Source organism: Phallusia mammillata, chromosome 5 (genome assembly GCF_965637545.1).
Source record: "Phallusia mammillata chromosome 5, kaPhaMamm4.hap1.1, whole genome shotgun sequence".
Lineage (NCBI taxonomy): Eukaryota > Metazoa > Chordata > Ascidiacea > Phlebobranchia > Ascidiidae > Phallusia > Phallusia mammillata.
The window spans coordinates 26,315,988-26,334,911 of NC_137256.1; the positions used below are offsets into that span (position 1 = coordinate 26,315,988).

The 18,924-nt window shown below is 36.1% G+C and overlaps 2 protein-coding genes and 4 long non-coding RNA genes across 8 annotated transcripts in view; 2 read left to right on the forward strand and 4 right to left on the reverse strand.

Moving 5' to 3' along the window:
* The first annotated feature begins 395 nt into the window (after positions 1-395).
* On the forward strand, positions 396-3,266 carry LOC145228724 (uncharacterized). 3 transcript variants are annotated; one of them, XR_013860225.1, is made up of 7 exons: positions 396-572; positions 707-989; positions 1,149-1,228; positions 1,426-1,478; positions 1,704-1,772; positions 2,083-2,193; positions 2,404-3,266. It is a non-coding gene; the product is annotated as an uncharacterized LOC145228724 (long non-coding RNA). The 3 variants fall into 3 exon arrangements; XR_013860226.1 differs by having other exon boundaries at positions 405-989; positions 2,094-2,193; XR_013860224.1 differs by having other exon boundaries at positions 406-989.
* A 2,222-nt stretch (positions 3,267-5,488) lies between these two features.
* Positions 5,489-6,988, reverse strand: LOC145228699 (uncharacterized). The gene is made up of 3 exons (XR_013860197.1): positions 6,968-6,988; positions 6,723-6,807; positions 5,489-6,219 (listed from the first exon to the last, which is right to left on the reverse strand). It is a non-coding gene; the product is annotated as an uncharacterized LOC145228699 (long non-coding RNA).
* A 74-nt stretch (positions 6,989-7,062) lies between these two features.
* LOC145228753 (uncharacterized) lies at positions 7,063-7,921 on the reverse strand. The gene is made up of 3 exons (XR_013860262.1): positions 7,786-7,921; positions 7,524-7,621; positions 7,063-7,334 (listed from the first exon to the last, which is right to left on the reverse strand). It is a non-coding gene; the product is annotated as an uncharacterized LOC145228753 (long non-coding RNA).
* Positions 7,922-8,752: 831 nt separating this feature from the next.
* On the reverse strand, positions 8,753-12,420 carry LOC145228690 (centrosomal protein of 104 kDa-like). Its single transcript, XM_080093948.1, has 4 exons — positions 12,347-12,420; positions 11,605-11,637; positions 10,688-10,796; positions 8,753-9,805 (listed from the first exon to the last, which is right to left on the reverse strand). Exons 1-4 carry the CDS (start codon positions 12,418-12,420, stop codon positions 9,803-9,805), a joined length of 219 nt encoding a protein of 72 aa, XP_079950074.1. The 3' UTR covers positions 8,753-9,802.
* On the forward strand, positions 10,370-12,471 carry LOC145228784 (uncharacterized). The gene is made up of 2 exons (XR_013860297.1): positions 10,370-10,660; positions 12,158-12,471. It is a non-coding gene; the product is annotated as an uncharacterized LOC145228784 (long non-coding RNA).
* LOC145228617 (eukaryotic translation initiation factor 3 subunit B-like) overlaps positions 12,425-18,924 on the reverse strand; it is an 84,601-nt gene continuing 78,101 nt past the window's right edge. The window contains exons 8-14 of the mRNA XM_080093737.1: positions 17,370-17,481; positions 16,889-17,029; positions 15,867-15,951; positions 14,146-14,226; positions 13,694-13,799; positions 12,933-13,081; positions 12,425-12,487 (exon numbers count right to left, since the gene is read on the reverse strand). The gene's annotated coding sequence lies outside the window, so the exon portion shown is untranslated. The remainder of the gene's footprint in view (positions 12,488-12,932; positions 13,082-13,693; positions 13,800-14,145; positions 14,227-15,866; positions 15,952-16,888; positions 17,030-17,369; positions 17,482-18,924) is intronic.

Consider the following 18,924-nt stretch of genomic DNA (forward strand, 5'->3'; position numbering starts at 1 on the left):
TTGACTCGATAATTGTGGTTGTGGTCAATCGCATAAATTGCTAGTTGCACTTAAATAAATGCAGCGATACAAGCCTACATTTAAAATATCAGATCAACGTTATATTTTTACGATTTTGATTGAACGTGATTTAAAGGTGAGGTAGGAGGCAAAACCTGTGAAAATTAAACATTTCAGCAACAAGCCACTTTAAATCGGGTAACTAAAAACATTGTTAGGCTTCAAACAGGAAAAAAGCATAAGCCTATACTATATTCAAATACTGTTTTCTTTTAAGCGGTATGTAGAAATCTGAGTCAAAAATCCAATAAATTAGGCCTGAAGTAAACCTGCTTAACGTATGATAAAAACCACGTGGCGTGACAGAGTTAAGCAGCAAGTCGGTTTAAACCTTATCAGCTTAAATGTCAGCTAATGAATTTGAAGTGATATCAAAATGAAAAACGTCAGCAACAGAAAAACTGAAAAACAAAGTCACAGGTTGGATTTTGAAGCAATTAAAATTGTTGGATGGAAATAAAAAAAGCATATAATAGAGTAACGGCAACGTATAGTTCCAACTTTCACAGCAGGTTTGATTTTTAAAATATTTATGTTCTACCAAGAAACAGAAAGCGGAAACTGATTTGCTGTAAACTATCAAAAATATATTATCAGCTTTTGTCATTTTTTCTTCTATATTCCAGCATGGCGCGTTTTATTACAGATAGAATGCTCACAAATTACGTAACAACACGACACGTGCCTATTTGAACGAACGTTGCTCCAGGAAAATCAATTGAAGTTTTTCTCTGCATTTTTGACGAGACTTGCTGATTACTTGTATCAGCTCTGTGATTGGTCGGTTTTCGGGCGCGGGAGTGACGTTTGAGAAGGAAGCGCTATGATTGGTCGAAAAAAAAGAAAAAAAATGAGACAACTTGTTCGATCTTGTTCAATGGTGAAGGAAGCTGTGTCGGTGGAGCGACTCACCAATTGAGAATAAACAGGTAATTTGCGAGTTGTAAATTAACTAGCCCGGTATTTGTGCAGAATAAACTCGGGTGCACACTTGTTGACTTCTGTGCATATACCAGAATAACATTTACCAGAATATGTTTGACTTATTTATCAAATACACGATATTGCTGCTGCATCGTATGTTTCAGGTCGTCGGATGGTTTCAATCGCTTCGGAGAAACATCTACCACAGCGAAGAAGAAATACTTTATGAAACTTCCTAAAATAGGCGAGTAAATAAATGATTGAAGTTTATGTACTTATCTATATTTTTGGCGTTAAATGGTAATAGTTTGTATGTCCAGGTGTTGGCAGTATAAAGTGCACTTATTCTGTCTTCGCATGTTGGCATAGTTAAATATTTCATAAACTATAGTTTACATGTTGCCTTGAATTCCAAATACTCCTTCTGCTTCTGCTTTGCAGGGATTGGATTTCCGGCGGAAGCGTAACAAAGATGGGGGAACTTTCGGCTTCAAGTTAAGTTGATTGTTTTAACGCTTATATAATGCTAGGTTACCTAAAATAATATTTGCTGCATACACTGACGACTCATAATAGTTTGCAGAAAGTTAGTAAGAGTTTTAGGCAGAAGTGTTTAGAATGAGCGTCAAATATGCTATACATCAAATTATTTAAAACAATTTACAGTTTCAATGCTGTTACATCCACGTTTATATTTACTCAAATGGTTTTGGTTTCAGATCATGGCGTGACTAAGGTTTAAAGACTTCTAAATCTGAACTTGACAGAAATCGCACTGAAGCTTTAATGTAAGTAAACTATAAATAGAAAACACGAGCGTTGTGAAGTTAAACATATATTAGAATTTAAACTATCATTTATACCGTTGCTTCAACGGATAGCAAGCCCGGTGTGTTGCATGGCATGATCTTTGTGCATGTTATATTGTTTTGCATGTCACGTGTGTTTGTGAGCTGCTATTCAGTTGTCAGCATCGGTAGAATTGATTAAAATTGCAATATTCCTTTTTACATAAGTTTAACAGAGTGCGATTGAGATATTAGCTTTCTATTATATTAGTTTTAGGTTTTTTTTATCAAACCAGAATGCTGTTGTTAGTTTTGTTGCAGACGTTCGAAGCAGCAGCCAAACATCGGAAACAACTGCGGTGACGAAGGTTGTGGAGAAACCCTGATCGGATCAACTTAATTGAAGCACAACATTCCAAATGTAAGTGTTTATCTTACCTAGTTATGTTACTTTTGAAGGTCGCTGGTCGCGTCAATTAAATCTAATAACTATATGATTCCATTTAAATGAGACGGAAATGCTCATGCCTTCCAAATAGGCGAATGAATAAAACTTGCTACAAAAGTTATGTTATATTTTGATTATATGCCACTGGCCGCGCACTTACCATTTATATACTTGTTTTTTTAGTCACTTCGATAACATCAGGAGAAACAACTGGGAAACATTGGTGGGTCTTCGCGTGGATAGGATCCTTCAACTGGATAGGAATGACGCAATCAGCGATCGATGACGTCATCGTGCAGTTTCGGTTTAACCTTCGCATGGTCATGATCCTTTCGCATGTAGATGACCGTGATGACGAAACCTGCGATCGATGACGTCATCGTGTACTTTGTATTTGTCCACTAATAAACAATCTTTCATACACGTTATATTTGGTACACTTCAAATACACATCAGCATTGTTTATCAGTTTGCGTGTGTAATATTTTGTACCAACGATTTTATTGTGCTTTAACGCCTCTGTGCATCGTCCAAACTTTATTCTCTTATATGGGTTGTTGTGCCGCCATTTTTAATGACAGAACAATTCCTTGTCCATACTAACATAGTGTTTTCCACACTCCATCACTGTTTTTTCACCCATTTAAATCTTCCACAATCCATTTTTAGTCCTGCTTCTTGCGTTGTTGCGAAACAAATTTTCCTGATAACATATGTTATAGCTACATCTAATACACAGAATGATTTTTTAATAAATAATTTCCCATAATTTTCACGATATTTCGTTCTACGTCGCTTTCGTATTTCCCTTGCTCACAACATTTTATTATTGTTAGAAATTTCCACACTTTTTGTCCTTGAAAAGTTTCAATTTTGTCCCACGAATCTTAAAATAAATAACATATCTCCGTTCCCCACTAAACTTCTAAATCATCCATTTAACGTCTGTCCTTTAGTTTGTCGTAGTAGTATCTTTTTGCCTAACCATCTGTGTGAAACTTGTTCTTTGCTTACTTCAATAATACTAAATAACACGTTTTATTTCGGTTCGGTGTGTTGTTTTTTTAGGTAAACCACCAATCAGAGCAACATCGCAAAACACAAGAGAATTAGTTCACAAAAAAATTGACGTTGGGTTACCAGGATTCGATCCCATGACTCACTGGTTTCTACCATTTGCTGCAAACCACTACACTAGCAAGCTGCTTGTTGTTTATTGAATGATTCTTTTATATAACTCTAGAGCCGCAGTACTTATAAAAAAAGCTCCGGTACTACAACATATAAAGACCACTTAAAGCTGGGATGTCGTCACCAGCCGTGGTGTAGAGGTTAGTTCCTTGCTTCTCAATCTTCTCACCACTGTTCGAACCCCGGTAAAGATAAACTCTGCCCCGGTAACCGATAACACACTTTGGGTTCGAACGTTGCCCCTCTGATAGAACTCTGTGGTGATCCTCCTTGGTTGAAGTCTCTCCCCGCTGTAACAATCTCATCTCCCGCTTCCCAGACTCTAAGCCATAAGCCGTCAGCGAGCTAAAGTTTTTCCCCTTCTCTATGTGTGTCACTCCACTCTCAAACCTTAAGACCGTACACCTATCTAAATGAGATCACAATTAAAAGGTAATTTTGCACTTTTTTGGAAAACCGCCCAATATAATACAACAAAAAAGGTGGGGTATGTTGTAGAGAAGTATTTTTAGACACTTTTGGGGGGCTTGGGAGGTGGTGGGCCCTTCGGGCCCTGCTTGCGCCTTCGGCGCAAGCCCTTTGTACGGAGGAGGTTGAGGGTTCTTCACATCACTTTGGGGGGTCGATGGCTTCGATTCGAACCATTGCCGTCGAACCGGCGCTTTTTCTATTTACCCACTACACCGCGCAAGCGCCCTTCGGTCTAAGGGCTAAACTGACTTATGACTTGTTCTTTTCGTCGATTCTTATGTCATCAAACAAAATGTTTCTGCGTTTGAACGATCAGCGTGAGGTTCGTTAGCTTATGGGGGGCATGGAAGCCAGTCAGGGGGATTGGGGGCACTCATGGAAATGGGTTATGTCCATGGGGTGGCTTAGAGAGTGATGAGATCAGAGCGGGGAGAGACCTCAATCAAGGAGGGTCACCAGTGAGTTTTATCAGAGGGGCAACGTTCGAACCCGAAGTGTGTTATCGGTTACCGGGGCAGAGTTTATCTTTACCGGGGTTCGAACAGTGGTGAGAGAATTGAGAAGCAAGGAACTAACCTCTAGACCACGGCTGGTGACGACAAACCCAGCTTTAAGTGGTCCTTATATGTTTTCGGTTCTAGGCTTCAGCCAAAAACTAAGCAGCGATGTAGCTTTTGGAATTCGAACACAAATCTCCAGCACATGAGGACAGGATCTTCACCGCTACACCACGAGAGGTGACGGCAAAACCACCCAAAAATGATACATTTGTGAGTTAGACGATTCCTTCCCGAAAAAAATAACAAATTTTGGGAGAGGGTTAGAACTACAAACCATAAGTTCTATCGACCAAGCAGCTTACCATTAGACCACAATGGACACGAAATCGCAGGGCGGGTTTCCTTAATGATATCGATTTCTTTTCTTACCTATTATTGTCTTAATTTTCGGACACACAGACCATACATGCAGACGATTTTTTAGTGGTTGGGCAAGCAGCTCGTTAGTACAGTGGTTATGCAGGCAGGTAGTTAGGTTGAGAGTAAGGCAGACAGGCAGGCAGTAAATCTCCAATTCACTGGTTCGAACCTCTGAAAGGTCGAAAGGCTGGATAGAAGTTCACAGAAAGTCTCACAGAAGAGCTGCCTACAGAGGAACAGACTCAAGTGACGTAGGAAGGCTGCAAACCGACGTTTTTGACCAACGGCCAGAAAAACTTGATTTTTACGAACAACTTCAACTGTAAAGTTGTTGTTTTTGACGCAACCACAACAAGTGTGCAACCACAACACTGTGGACATATGTGACCATAGCAACGTTACTTAATGTTGTAGTTGGATCGGAGTACGACAATTCTGGTTCTAATCCCACTGGAAGTCTCAAAATCTGCTGATAGGAAGTTGTGTAAGGTCCTCAAATCTTTTTGCTCTTACGTTCTAAATTTACAGATTTTGTTTGTTTGTTGACCTCCCGTTACGACTGACTTGGGATCTACACTGAACCCTATCCAACAATACGGAAATATGGGGTCTAACAAGAATAAATATGGTATAACGGCGTCAAGCCAATGGAGGATAAAAATGACATAAAAATGTCAAAAAAAAGGCAACCTAAAATAGCGTATATTATAGCATAGAATGTAGAAGCATAACTTGAAAACATACTACAATGAAAGATGTTAAGTACAAACAAAGACCAAAACCAATAAAATTACAAAAAAGACACAATTATGAGTCTTTAAATATCCTAATATAGAATATAGTATAGAATAACGAAACACCTAGAATAAACACAGTGCTATATGCGTACACAAATTAAGGGCAAAACAACGTTTTAAGTGAACAAATAAAATAACAAACAAGTATGAGTAACACGCACGCAAAAATAAGCAACATTTAAATAAACGTTCAACAGTGTCTGTACTCATGCCAAAAGTTTGGTTATAATTCAGAACTATTAACAAAATAATATAAGTAAGCATTGCCAAAATTGACGATGAACAAGAACTACATTACATAAATATTTTAGAATGTTAGAATTTACAATAAACGACAAAACGCAAAAATATAATTACGATACAAATGTAGCTTTAACTTACTCAATACACAAAGTTGTTTTTTATTTAAGCGAACACAGAAATGTGAAAACAAAACATAAGTTCGAAGTTCTTCGGAAAGTAAGTTCTTCATCGGGAAAAGAGCGTCGAGAATGTCTGGTTGAAGATCGTCCGCTGATTGTATGGTTGTTGTTCCAAGTCTGAATATGATAGGAGTGCTTCAACTTGTGGCCAACATCGTCCATAGAATGAACTCCAATCTTTACCCGACATCTGAGCTCCTGAAACAGAAACATACAAGAGACAAAACAATGCAATTCCATACTTTCATATAGATCGCTTAACATATTCGCAAAATATAATATACTGAAAGCTAGACAGTGTGCACCATGTTGGCTATAAGCAACCTAATTGAAAAAAGTAAATTGTTCGACTATAATTTGCTGCATACAAACGCCTTAAGTTCATTAAGTGTTAAAATAATTTTTAAATGCGCTTACTTATTAATATGAATGATTTAATCGATGCTGACAACTGAATAGCCGCTCTAACACACAAGTGACATGCAAAACAATAAATGTAACATGCACAAGCATCATGCAAAACAACAACAGGCTTGCTATTCGTTGCAGCAACGGCTAAAGAGTCACAACTATTATTAATCCCCTCCAATTCATTGGTTGATTTGTAAACATTTTACTATAGAAACTCCCGAACCGGTACTTATGCAGCAAAACGTCTATCTAAAAGAATATAATTCATGTAGATTTGCCTTAACACGTACCTGTATATAGTTCCAATTCTTCCAATGGTTCGTTCAAGCGCAAATCCGACTCCATTACGCAATGCCTTCACGACATACAGGAGATCTGCAGCAAAAACACAAATATTAATATCTGACGAATTATAGTGCATACAAAATAAAGTTATAAAATTAACCAGTTCTAACTCTACTCCTGCCTCACAGCTCTTTAGCTTACTCTGTGTTACGTTGTATCTGTAGATTTAACATTACTCTGGTTACTTAACTTATTAAGTATTTCCGATGTATGTAGTTCCTATTCATCTAGTGATCAGTCCAATGCCGATATTATTCCCCAGTGTCTTAACTGCAAACGGGAGATCTGCAATAACCAATGTAAATATTAAAGTTCGATTGCTGTTGGTTTTAGAAATGAAAATAAAATAATATCAGTGCATATTTGACGCTCCGTTTGTTAACGCTTCTAATCTTTACTCCTGCCTCACAACTAGTAAGCTAAACTCAAAACAAACGACCGTTACAAACCAGGGAACGCCAAATAAGCAACATCACATTTAACTTTCTGGTTACTTAACTTAATTAGGCCTTTCCGATCTTTCCATCTTCTTCGATCACTCCGCCTCCAGTAATTGTCTGCAAAACAAAATATAAGCAGTACCAGGAATTTGACATAACGTAATATTAATTACGAAAAGCTTAACTATATACCAACATGTGAAGACAGGATAAGTGCACTTTTATACTATTTCCCCATGTTGGCCCCTACATCTAATATTAAGTGATACAATTTAATAGATAACATATAAAAATACATTTACTCGCCTGTTTTCGGAAGTGTGTGTTGTGTGCCAACGAAGCCCTCTTCCGTAAGAACGATGTTTCAGCGTCCAGCCAATCAATTCCCGAAGCCATCCGACGACCTGAAACAAAGTGATACAGCAGCAGTATATAGTGTATTTGAAAAGTGAATTAAACATAAACGCATAACTTATTATTACAGGTATCAGTGCGAAGTAAACAAGTGTGCACCCGAGTTTACTTCTGCAAAGACACCAAACAAGTTGATTTACAACTCGCAAATTACCTGTTTATTCTCAATTGCTGAGTCGTCCCATGGACACAGCTACCTTCACCAAGTTGTTCAAAAGGGAATGACAGATCGAAGGCGCAAGGACAAAGTCGCCTCACTTTTTTTCTTTTTCTTTCAACCAATTAGAACGTTTGCTTCTCAAACGTCATACGGGCGCTCTTCAACCGTCCAATGACAGGCTTTATTGCATCAATCAGTGAATTCCACTTCGGGCTGGTTGATTGATTGCGGGAGGCAAAAATCTTGGAATGATTGACGGCTGAACTGTTGTGACGTGGCTTGACTTGATTGGTTCTTGTGACACAATTGCTTGCTGGAAGAATCCGAAGTTCGTTAGGATTTGTAACCAAACAGCACAAATAGGTTTAGCCATCCGTTTAATTGTCCCGTCATCGTAAAAATGTAATGCAATTTCATTAAAGGAAAAGTTTTATTTTACTTGGTGTGTTGTTGCGTAGACGAAATAAGTATTAAAAACGTTGTTATGTTTCGTTTTCCTTTACCAACGACATTAAATTTTGTGCCACTGGGCGACTAAACATACAACCAGCAAACATTCTGGCAATTAACATATTTAGAAGCAGTCTGTACATGTATATAGCTGCCTACTTCATATAAATCCAAAGCAAATGTTAAGCCCAGTGGCTCCCAAACTTTTTTGGCAAACTTCTCCCTTAGCAGTTTAAACATTTTCATTTCTCCCTAATATACTACGTAGTAGATGCTAAACAATACAAAGATCATTAAACGTTGGTTTTTTTTTACTTTACAGGTTATATTTCCAGAGCTGAAGCGTATATTTACAAATCACATGTAAAAATTAAAGTCAATTTTCCCCTCAAGTTTCAAAATCCATCTCTTGGGAGGAATTCCTTCTTAAAAACAAGATGACAAGAGACGTCTGTGCTTAAATATAGCTGCTAATTCCTTTCATTTGCCCTCTTGACATAGAACTCAAAGATACAGAAGCAAAATGTTTAATATCAAAAATGCAAGTAAGAAAATGAAACTATTTACCACACTTTACAGACAGTAACATGAAAAACAAACTTAAATGAGATGAAAACAAAAACATAATCACACATATGCATGGTTTGTCACAATTTGGTGTAAGAGTTATACCCACTTGTTCAACGTACTGTACTGGCATTTTCCTAAATTTTATTGTCTTTTTGACATGCTTTTAGTGCTACATTTTTATTAGTGACTTTTTTGTTGATGGACATGGTCTAAAAGAAATTCTATGTGTTGTTTATCTCACAGTGAAGAATGGTGCCCGGTCAAGTTTGTAATATAATATATGATATCTTTATGCACGTTTAATTTCTTGTTTGTTTATGTTGCAACTGTTTTGTTATACAGGAATGATTTTATAAATTAGGACCAACACATAAAGACTAAGAAATTTGGTCATGAGAAATGAACAAATGTATTGGTCACTTGCTCATTGGTTTAATAATACATTGCATGATTTTATTGGAACATGTTAGTTTACTTGATAACAAAATGAGATGAATAAGGGATTTACTTTAGTCTACGAACTTTATCTTTCAGAAGGGTAAGACACAGTTTTGTCACACAATATATCAGAATTCATTTGTAAACCAAAAAACTTGCTATATTAAAAATATTTGAAAGTAGACGGTTTTCAATGGAAACAGGTTCGGAAGCCCTTTGTGAGAAAAGTCTTGACAATTAGGGACGATTTATTATTTTTTGCCAAGTAATGCTAATATTATTAGAAGCCAACAAAAGACTTTTTACAAACCATTTCCTCATGTGTAAGCAGGTTTCTGTCTACAGGAAAATGTATACAGGAAAAAACATACAACACAAAGGGAACAAAGGAAGCAACAGTACGATATCACTGCATAAAAATATATATCGACGCACAGTGTAAGCCAATAACCCTGTGCAAACTAAGCAAAAATATTAAGGCAAGCAAACTATTTGTGAGGAGATTTCTTCTTGTTCTTCGCCGCTGCTGCTTTTTCCGCTTCAGCTTTTGCTCTCACTAAAATAAATACAATTTTTGCTTATTTAGATGTAAATAATGGTAGAACTAGCGCTAGCCTACTACGAAGCTGACATGTGCAGCATACACGGCAGGCAATGGTGCTTGTGATTCGGCTTTGCTTGTGAAGGCCACAATACAGTTTCGTATGTGAATGTCAAATTCATAGAGCAAAAGTAAGCAAACAAATTTCTGCTTGGCTAAGTTAGCAACACCCAAGTATGCTACATTATATAGATAAAGTCATCTGATAACATTTTCATTTTTAAGCCAGTTAGATGGGATACTGTTGGCATTTTTTTAAGCTCATCCGCCCTTCATTAGGTCTTATTTTGGGTACTAAACGAGTTGCTAGGCACTCTCCACACTGCAGAGGTGTGTGGTGAGCTGGTTTAGTCGCCAACGACCCGACTATGAAACAGGTAGTACAGTACTGGATTACATATTTCCAATAGCACGCAGAGCATGTCCTGACAGAGTAATGTATTTCCTTTCCATAAATAGGATAGTTAATTAATTTTGTGGCAATTTTTTTAATTTCTGGTGAAACCCCTTTGATGGCATAAGTTGGTGCTGAAATCGCTACATTACAGGATGCAGAAGTTAACAATGAGCCTGTATAATATGTATTGGCTGCTTTATGTTTCTAAAACTGTGTTTGTAATTTAAAACAGTTTCTATTTTTGCTCTATACTAGAATATCAAAAGCATGTGCTTTCAGGAGTGGTATGAACTTTTAGTTGATCTGTTTACAAGTCTGTACAATTTTTGCTATTCAATGATGTGTTTAAGGACCCCCAACCACCCCCCTGGAAGGACTCCTGTTCGACTTGTACATGTGAATATCAGGAGCTTGTGAGTATGTCAGCAACATTAATTTACCTGTTTACAGTGTTCACATCTCCTTAACATTGGACATTGTTTCCAGTAATGTAAATCTAAACCTTCATCTGTAAATCCCTCATCTCTTTCACCACAGAAAATACACATGCTGCAAAACAAACAAGGTAGTTGTAGTAAAAGTAGGTAAAGATGACATTTTTTGCTTGTTGGTATATTTTTCTCAGACAGAATAACAAAACAATTGATTTTCCGGAAAAAAAAACATCAAACTAATGTTGATTTGTTATAACTTTGCATTAGAAGTAAGCAGCATTACACAAGCATGCTAAAAGCAGGTTTTGTGCCAAGTTTCAATACAATTTTTGCATAAGCAAGTACACAAATCAATAATCATACAAACACTTTTAAATGTTGATCAATCCATACTGTGACCAACATTGACAATTGAACAACTATTTTGTTTGTAACAGCTTACTAAGATGCATGACTGCAGGTTAATTTCAACTAGAGAACAGAAAATACACCTGCTACAATAAACAAACAGGTTAATTGTACTACAGTTGTAATTTCGGTTTGTTTTTCTCTGGGCAAGGTAATAAAAAATGATTTTCAAAAAACATCATCAACTGATTTCAATTTTACTATTATTTGTGTGAAGAAGTAAATAGATTGATACAGCCTGATATAAGCTTCAGCTTTTATAATGGGATTTAAGCACATAAACCAATCATTATTATGCAAAAACCATATCTGATTTTTAAATAACATTCTAGATATGCATAGTACCAAAGCTACCAATTGACAAGCAATCACCTATTTTTTTACTTAAATGCACAATTGCACTGGGAAGAGTTCCTAACAAGTTTTTATTTTACCAGAGCACATGCATATTATAGCATAAACGCTTAAATATATACATATAATATTGCATAAAACAAATAAATTTGGAAACTTACTTGTCCAGAAACGAATCATCATCGGCACTGGTCCTAAATAATAATATATTGCTTTAAATATGTCCTATTTAACGTTCTTTTTCAAAGAAAAGAAGGAGTAAATAGTGGCATAATGGGGTAAAACAAAAAATAGACACCTATGAATAGCAAATGCTACAAGCTGTCTAATTTTCATTCAATTCGAACATTGATGAAGGGTCACCCATTTTAGGGATTATTTGGTTGAATTGTGGTGTTACAAGGCAAAACATAACATTTGAAGACTTAGTATGTTCAATAAACTTTGCAAATTTCATATAATTAGAACGTTTTTTAAAAGTTCATTTATTTTAGGGGGCCAGTTGAGTAAATGTTGAGGCTACAAGGTAAAACACATCAATCGAAACCTGGTAATAGCATAGTCCACATGCTACCCAAAATTTAGCCTATTCCGACACTGTTTAATAAACTCACCCATTTTAGGGGGCTAGTGGGGTAACTAATAGGGTTATTTGGACAAACAAAGTGGGATGCACATCTACATAACTATATCTACCATCTGTGTACATTTCAGACAAATCCATCAAACATTTGATGGAAAAACGAGTCGGACAAACTTTGGGGAGAAGAAAACAAAAGAAAAAACAAACAAAAACAATTTGAGTAAAATCAATATGTGTCCCCTTCAGGGAAGGGGACCCATAACTATTTCCTCAACGACAACAAAACTGTAACTGGATCTCTGAACCAATTCCATACAAACCTCACTTCACTAAACTGGAATCGAATTCCTATTGTCTGCATTCTCTCCTGCCAACCAATTTGTTGGAAGTACATCGTTCGTGACAACAAACTTGATTCAGCGACATTCAAACATGCATTTTATACCTTTGCAGAAAAGTAGCTAAAAATATTATCGCATAATAGTGGTGAGTTATACAAAGATGCACAAAACACAATTTACAATCCTAGAAACAACATGCAAAAACTTTGTCTTTAACCAGAATCAATTATAACAGATAACATATGGCTTTTTGTTTTGCAGTAGATCATACCATTATCAGCAATATTACAAAGTCTACATGCATTTATCCTTTATGTAGTAGGTGTAAAAGTAAAGATAGGAAATGCATTACATCACCACATTGTGATTATTGCATTTTAAGCAGTTTCTGTTTCACAGTTCAAGGATTGACACAACTTGATCAGATCAGATAAGGCAAGTGTTGGTAAAAAAATGTGTTCGCTTTATATATTTGCTATATATAAGCTCATTAGTAATTTGTTTTGGATCATTTTTGGCCTACTTTGAAATGTCCAGCTATGTTTACAAACTTGTTTTAACTCACCTTGGTAAGTAAAAGTATAAAGTTCAGTTGCAAGCAGCTGTTTGATGTTTGTGAGTTTGAAACATGAAAATGAGCCATGAATTCGATGAAGCTTTTTTAAATTTTCCAGCTTTGTCATGTGTTGATGCGTCAAATAGATATCTCCCACCCTGCATCAAAACGACACAATTGTAAACCACTGAATTACTCCCTTGGGGCTTCAATAGTATAGTCTGAGATTTAGTCAATGTTTAACAAACACAATCACTTATTCGAGGCTGTAAAGGTAACCATTTGGCCGATTTAACGAAAACTTCAAATACTAAACGAGAAACACACTACAATCAATTGTTTAAATATTCAACACATTAAGGCTTGTATTTCTGATCTTAAGGACCGATAACCTAAAAACACATATTTAAAGGGTAAAAATTGAGTGAATCTAACTAAAATGTACCAAGTACATTACAATACTTTACCACGCACCAACCAACAAAGTAAAAAACTCCAAGATCATGTATTTGAGTAAGTAGAGCTGTTTCAAAAATTCACATTTTGGGGGCCTGTGGGTAAACTGCTGAGTAATTTAAGGTCAACTTTAGAAGGATTAAACTTGGATAACTAACTAACATCTGTGTAAATTTGAATAATTTGGAAGCACCCTTTCTTGACCAAACATGTGGAACAAACCAGTGTTAGACAAAAAAGAAATGATGACCATAACTAGGTTTATGGTACAATTAATACGTCAGATTATATTTGTGGGTGAAACTTCAACTTACTGGTGGTGACAAAGATTCATTCAAGAGGCCCGTTGTTTTTCACTGACATTTCTTCTAAAGTTGCAGCTAAACTTTCATCACTAGTTGGCGCTGGTTAGTAAACAATCTACAAAAATATTAGAGGTTTACAAACTGCTGTTGCTACCCTGTACCCCAGTGGTTCCCAACCAGGCCTCCTTTGAAAATAAATTTTACATCCCACATTAATCTCAAAAAACAGGTCTAGAATATTGTCTGTCAACAATATCTTGTTTGTGTGACATTGTTAAACAATATTGATTAAATCAGGCAAATTATTATTTATCTCTTAAGGAATGTCAAAACTTATGATTTCCTTTTATCTAACCCACTGGACAAGTCAAATATTTCCCTGGTTGTTAACCTCTGCTGCAGACAATCGCATGAAAAGTTTAAAGTGAGATATCTCAGTGCAATGAATGAAATTATTTTACCTCAATATTGTCCACAAATGTTGGGATTCTTCTCCAAGCAAGCATCACAGAATCGTTAGATGAAGACTTAGAAACAGCTGACTGCAAAATATTTTACATGTAAAACTAGAAGGGTGGCTTAGCACATATTGCCATTGTATATACATTATAACCTACTTTAAAACATTACTATATTTCCTACACTTATTTTATAATGGGTCCCATATTATCTACTGTCTTTATAACATTGGTTGTTTCTGCAGGCAGAAACTCATGGGTCCCCACACATGCAAAGTTGTAAATAATGCATTTCAAGAGATAACTATGAGAAAGTTTGTTATTGTAAGGTAAAACACAGTGACTGGTACTGAACATAAATAAATATGCTGTATGGACTACAAACTATTCAAATTTCATTCCATTCATCCAAATAGCATATTATTTTATGCTCGGTACCGGTCACTGTGTTTTATCTGACAACAACAAACTTTCTCATAGTTATGAATATTCATTCCATTCATACAAGGTTTTTCTCTGTCTGAGAAAAAAAGGCTAAACACAACAATCAGCTCCTTTTAATTGCGAATTGCACCTGATTGTAGGGGGTAGTGGGGTAAATGATAGTGCTACAGGGTAAAACAACAATCGACACCTATAAGTGGCACACTCCAGAAGCTGTCTAAATTTTATTCAATTCAGACATTGTTTAAAAAATTGACCCATTTTGGGGGCTAGTGGAGTAAATGATGGGGTCAAAGCGTTGAACAAAACAATAGACAACTATAAATCACACATTCTATAAACTGTTGAAATTTTTATAAAATTCGGACATTGTTTAAAACATTCACCCATTTTAGGGGGCTAGAGAGGTAATATTGGGGCTACGGGGTTAAACACAACAATTGACACCTATAAATGACAAATTCTACAAGCTGTCAAAATTTCATCTAATTCCGACACCGTTTAAAAAAACTCACCCATTTTAGGGGGTTAGTGGGGCAACTAATGGGGTTCTACACCCATAAGTAAAAAATATGAAATTACAATGACCCAATCAACAGTCGTGTAAATTTTTATCCAAATCGGCCAATGTTTAAATTTCTGGCCACTAGAGGATCAACATTTGTTAACACGTCTGACATCATAAGACTGTTATCACCCCTCTGACTGGCATGTGCAAAAACGCCTTCCAAGTAATGCACAAACACAAGTAGCATATTCTCTGGTACCTTTACTATACTGTTACTCCACAGAATTTTTTTGTTTGTGGTGCGTAGCAACCTGCAAAAACGTTTTACATTTTGGGGGCTAGCGGGGTAAATACTGGGGTTATTAACTCAAACGAAGCAGATGGCACATCTCCATAACTATATCTACCATCTGTGAAAGTTTCATCCAAATCCACCAAAGATTTCATGCCAAAAGTGCATGGAAACGCTTCGGCAGAAAAAAGAAAAAAAACAGAAAAAAACAGAGTGAAATCAAGATGTTCCTGAAGGGGACCCATAATTAATCACAAACTAAAAAGTTGGTTTTCCTATATATTTACATTTTATACGTTCTTTTTTCTTTTTAACGATTTACTATACACAACATTTGATCTCCTAACATAACTGTTTTTGCAAAATCGATAAGGTCTCCACACACATGTTTATGAGAATTGCTTACGATATAAAAATGGTGCAAGTATTTTTAGATTCTGAAGGACAAATTAGTAGAAAGCATCAAGCCACATTATTAACCTGCAAGTTTTTTTCATCCACAATTCTCCAAGATTCACTTGGTGGAACGGGTAGGGCTGTATTTCGTGGGATCCAATCTTGGATCCTGAAAAACAAGTCACACATACTGGGTGTGAATATACTGAAGGGCCATTACGAACAGAAGCATATGTCTACGCTCGTTAAAAAACCAAACACCGCACAATGTTTTTCGGTCATTTTTGCAGAACAACCTGTGCTACAAAATTTAGGCATGGCCGAAGCAAAGTGGTTGGGATTGATTAACGCCAAAATAAACATCCAGTGCATGATACTACCGCGTGTTCGCTAAATTCGTTTTCCACGCATTCCCCTCAACCCAATTACTGTCTTATCTTTTTCTGTACCTCCGCTTTTTTTCTGTTTTGCAACACACCTGCAGCATACTTGACAGCCCGATAGTAAACAGTGCGGCGTTCACTCGTGGGTTTCTTCACCAGTTGCATGTTATTCTGGTAGCTTGTTTTAGTATTTTATTGTTTTTACTGTTTTACTATGCTTTTATAACAGTATTGTATTCGCTTACAGAACCGACGATGCCAAAACTTTTTGGTGAAATATGTATTCTGTGAAATACTGTGTACAAGTACGGTTGATTCTGTTTGGCCTAGGATTTATACACTGGGTTTTGAATTATATTGATGTAAGAACAGTAATCACCGGAAAACTGCTACTGTAGGTGGATTTCAGTTCAAACTAGATTTTATTTTTTTATACTGAAGGGCATAGCAGATAAAATATGTTGTTTTGCAGTAGCTCATACCATCATCACCTATATTACAAAGTCTACATGCAGGTATTTATCCCTCATGTAGTGAGTGTAAATGTAAAGTTAGAAATTACATTACATTACAGTACCACACAATATTAAACATATGAAATACATAATGGATATTATTACAAAAGAAGATTACAATAAATATAATTAAATTCTGTCGCAGTTATGTTTTGATTAAACACAGTTGAAAGAATAACACAACTTGATCAGATCCGTATTATCTTACTATGTATGGGGTTGGGTAGGATTTATATTTTCTACATCTTGTGGTAAAGCATCTTTCTTCACTGATGAAATTGATGTGCTGTGAATATCCTTATATTCCTTGTGTTGGGGTTTGAACTTCGGTTGTGGGCTGGAGAAAATGCTGCAAACAAATAATATATTTGAAATGTGGCTGAAAATCAGCTGCTTAACTTCTCACTTGGTTTTATATGTTACATACAGTTCAAAACTGAAAAAAAAATACACACAAACTTTAGTTTGATAAAAACAAAACTTGTGTGTAGAGAATACATTGTGTTGCAGATGTTTCTAAAATTGATGTCGTCAAAATTAAAGCAAGTTGTGGTGTAACAGAATAAAAAAACAGATAAGATAAGTGTTGGCAACAAAAAATGTTTTCGCTTAATGTATTTGCTACATATTATATAAGGTCATTAGCAATTTAGTTTTGGGTCTATGTTTACAAACTTGTTTTAACTCACCTTGGTAAGTGAAAGTATAAAGTTGAGTTGCAAGCAGCTTTGATGTTTGTGAGTTTGAAACATGAAAATGTGCCATGAGTTCGATGAAGCTTTTGTGGATTTCCCAGCTTTTCTAAACATAAATATTTTATTTGAAACATGATTAATTTTGTGCACAGAAAATTGCATACAATAAAAAAAAGAATGCTGCTTTAAATGTTAAAACTAAATACCAAAACACTCCCTAATACAATGTGTCTTGTGTTTTTTCATTTCAAGCCCTAAATAAGCTTAAATCCCTCTACCAGCAAATAAGTGTGTAAACTAGAAGGGTGGCTTAGCACATATTGCCCTTGCACATACACTATGATCTATTTTAAAACATAAATATATTTCCTATGCTTATTTTGTATTGGGTCCCATATTAGCCATCGTCTTTCATAACCTTGGTTGTTTCTGCAGGCAAAAACTCATGGGTCCCCACACATGCAAAGTTGAAAATAATGCAATTCAATAGATAACAATGAGTAAGTTTGGTATTGTGAAGACAAACACAGTGATTGGTGCTGTGCATATCTAAATATGCTATATGGAGTAAAATCTATTTAAATTAAAAAACTCATTTTAGGGGGCTAGTAGGATAACTAATTTGAGGTACACACACAAACTTAAAAGTAGGAAACCACAATGACTCAATCAATAGTACTGCAAAATTTCATTCCAATCAGCCAACGTTTAAAATTTCAACCACTAGAGGTGTTTTGAGCAACAACCATTAATGTTTCTGACGTCAAAGGGCTGTTAACAACCCCCGAACTGCAATGGCGCAATAACGATAATTTGGCATACTACAAGCTATCCAAATTTTAGCCAATTCTGACATTGTTTACAAACTCACCCCTTTTAGGGGGCTAGCGGGGTAAATACTAGGGTTATCCAGACAAACAAAGTGGGATGCACATCTACATAACTATATCTACCATCTGTATAAGTTTCAGCCACATCCATCAAGCCTTTGATAGAAAAACGAGTCGGACAAACTTCGGGGGAAAATACCCATTTTAGGGGGCTAGCGGGGTAAATACTGGGGTTATCAACAAAAACAAAGTGGAATGCACATCTACATAACTACATCTACCATCTGTATAAGTTTCAGCCACATCCATCAAGCATTTGATGGCAAAACGAGTCAGACAAACTTAGGGGGAAAAAAACATCTTAGGGGGCTAGCGGGGTAAATACTGGGGTTATCAACAAAAACAAAGTGGGATGCACATCTACCATCTGTGTAAATTTCAGCCAAATCCATCAAACATTTGATAGAAAATGAGTTGGACAAACTTCGGGGGAAAATACCTATTTTCGGGGGCTAGCGGGGTAAATACTGGGGTTATCAACAAACACAAAGTGGGATGCACATCTACATAACTACATCTACCATCTGTGTAAATTTCAGCCAAATTCATCAAACATTTGATGGAAAAACGAGTCGGACAAACTTCGGGGAAAAAATACCAATTTTAGGGGGCTAGCGGGGTAAATACTGGGGTTATCAGCAAAAACAAAGTGGGATGCA

What these genes read in the sequence shown, in the direction of transcription:
- LOC145228690 (XM_080093948.1), bottom strand. Translation starts at nt 12,420, where the DNA reads ATGTACTTCCAACAAATTGGTTGGCAGGAGAGAATGCAGACAATAGGA. An exon ending in TTCCAGTTTAGTGAAGTGAG is followed by an intron (nt 11,638 to 12,346) that starts GTTTGTATGGAA and finishes ATTATTATTTAG; the next exon opens with GACCAGTGCCGATGATGATT. An exon ending in GATGATTCGTTTCTGGACAA is followed by an intron (nt 10,797 to 11,604) that starts GTAAGTTTCCAA and finishes TTTGTTTTGCAG; the next exon opens with CATGTGTATTTTCTGTGGTG.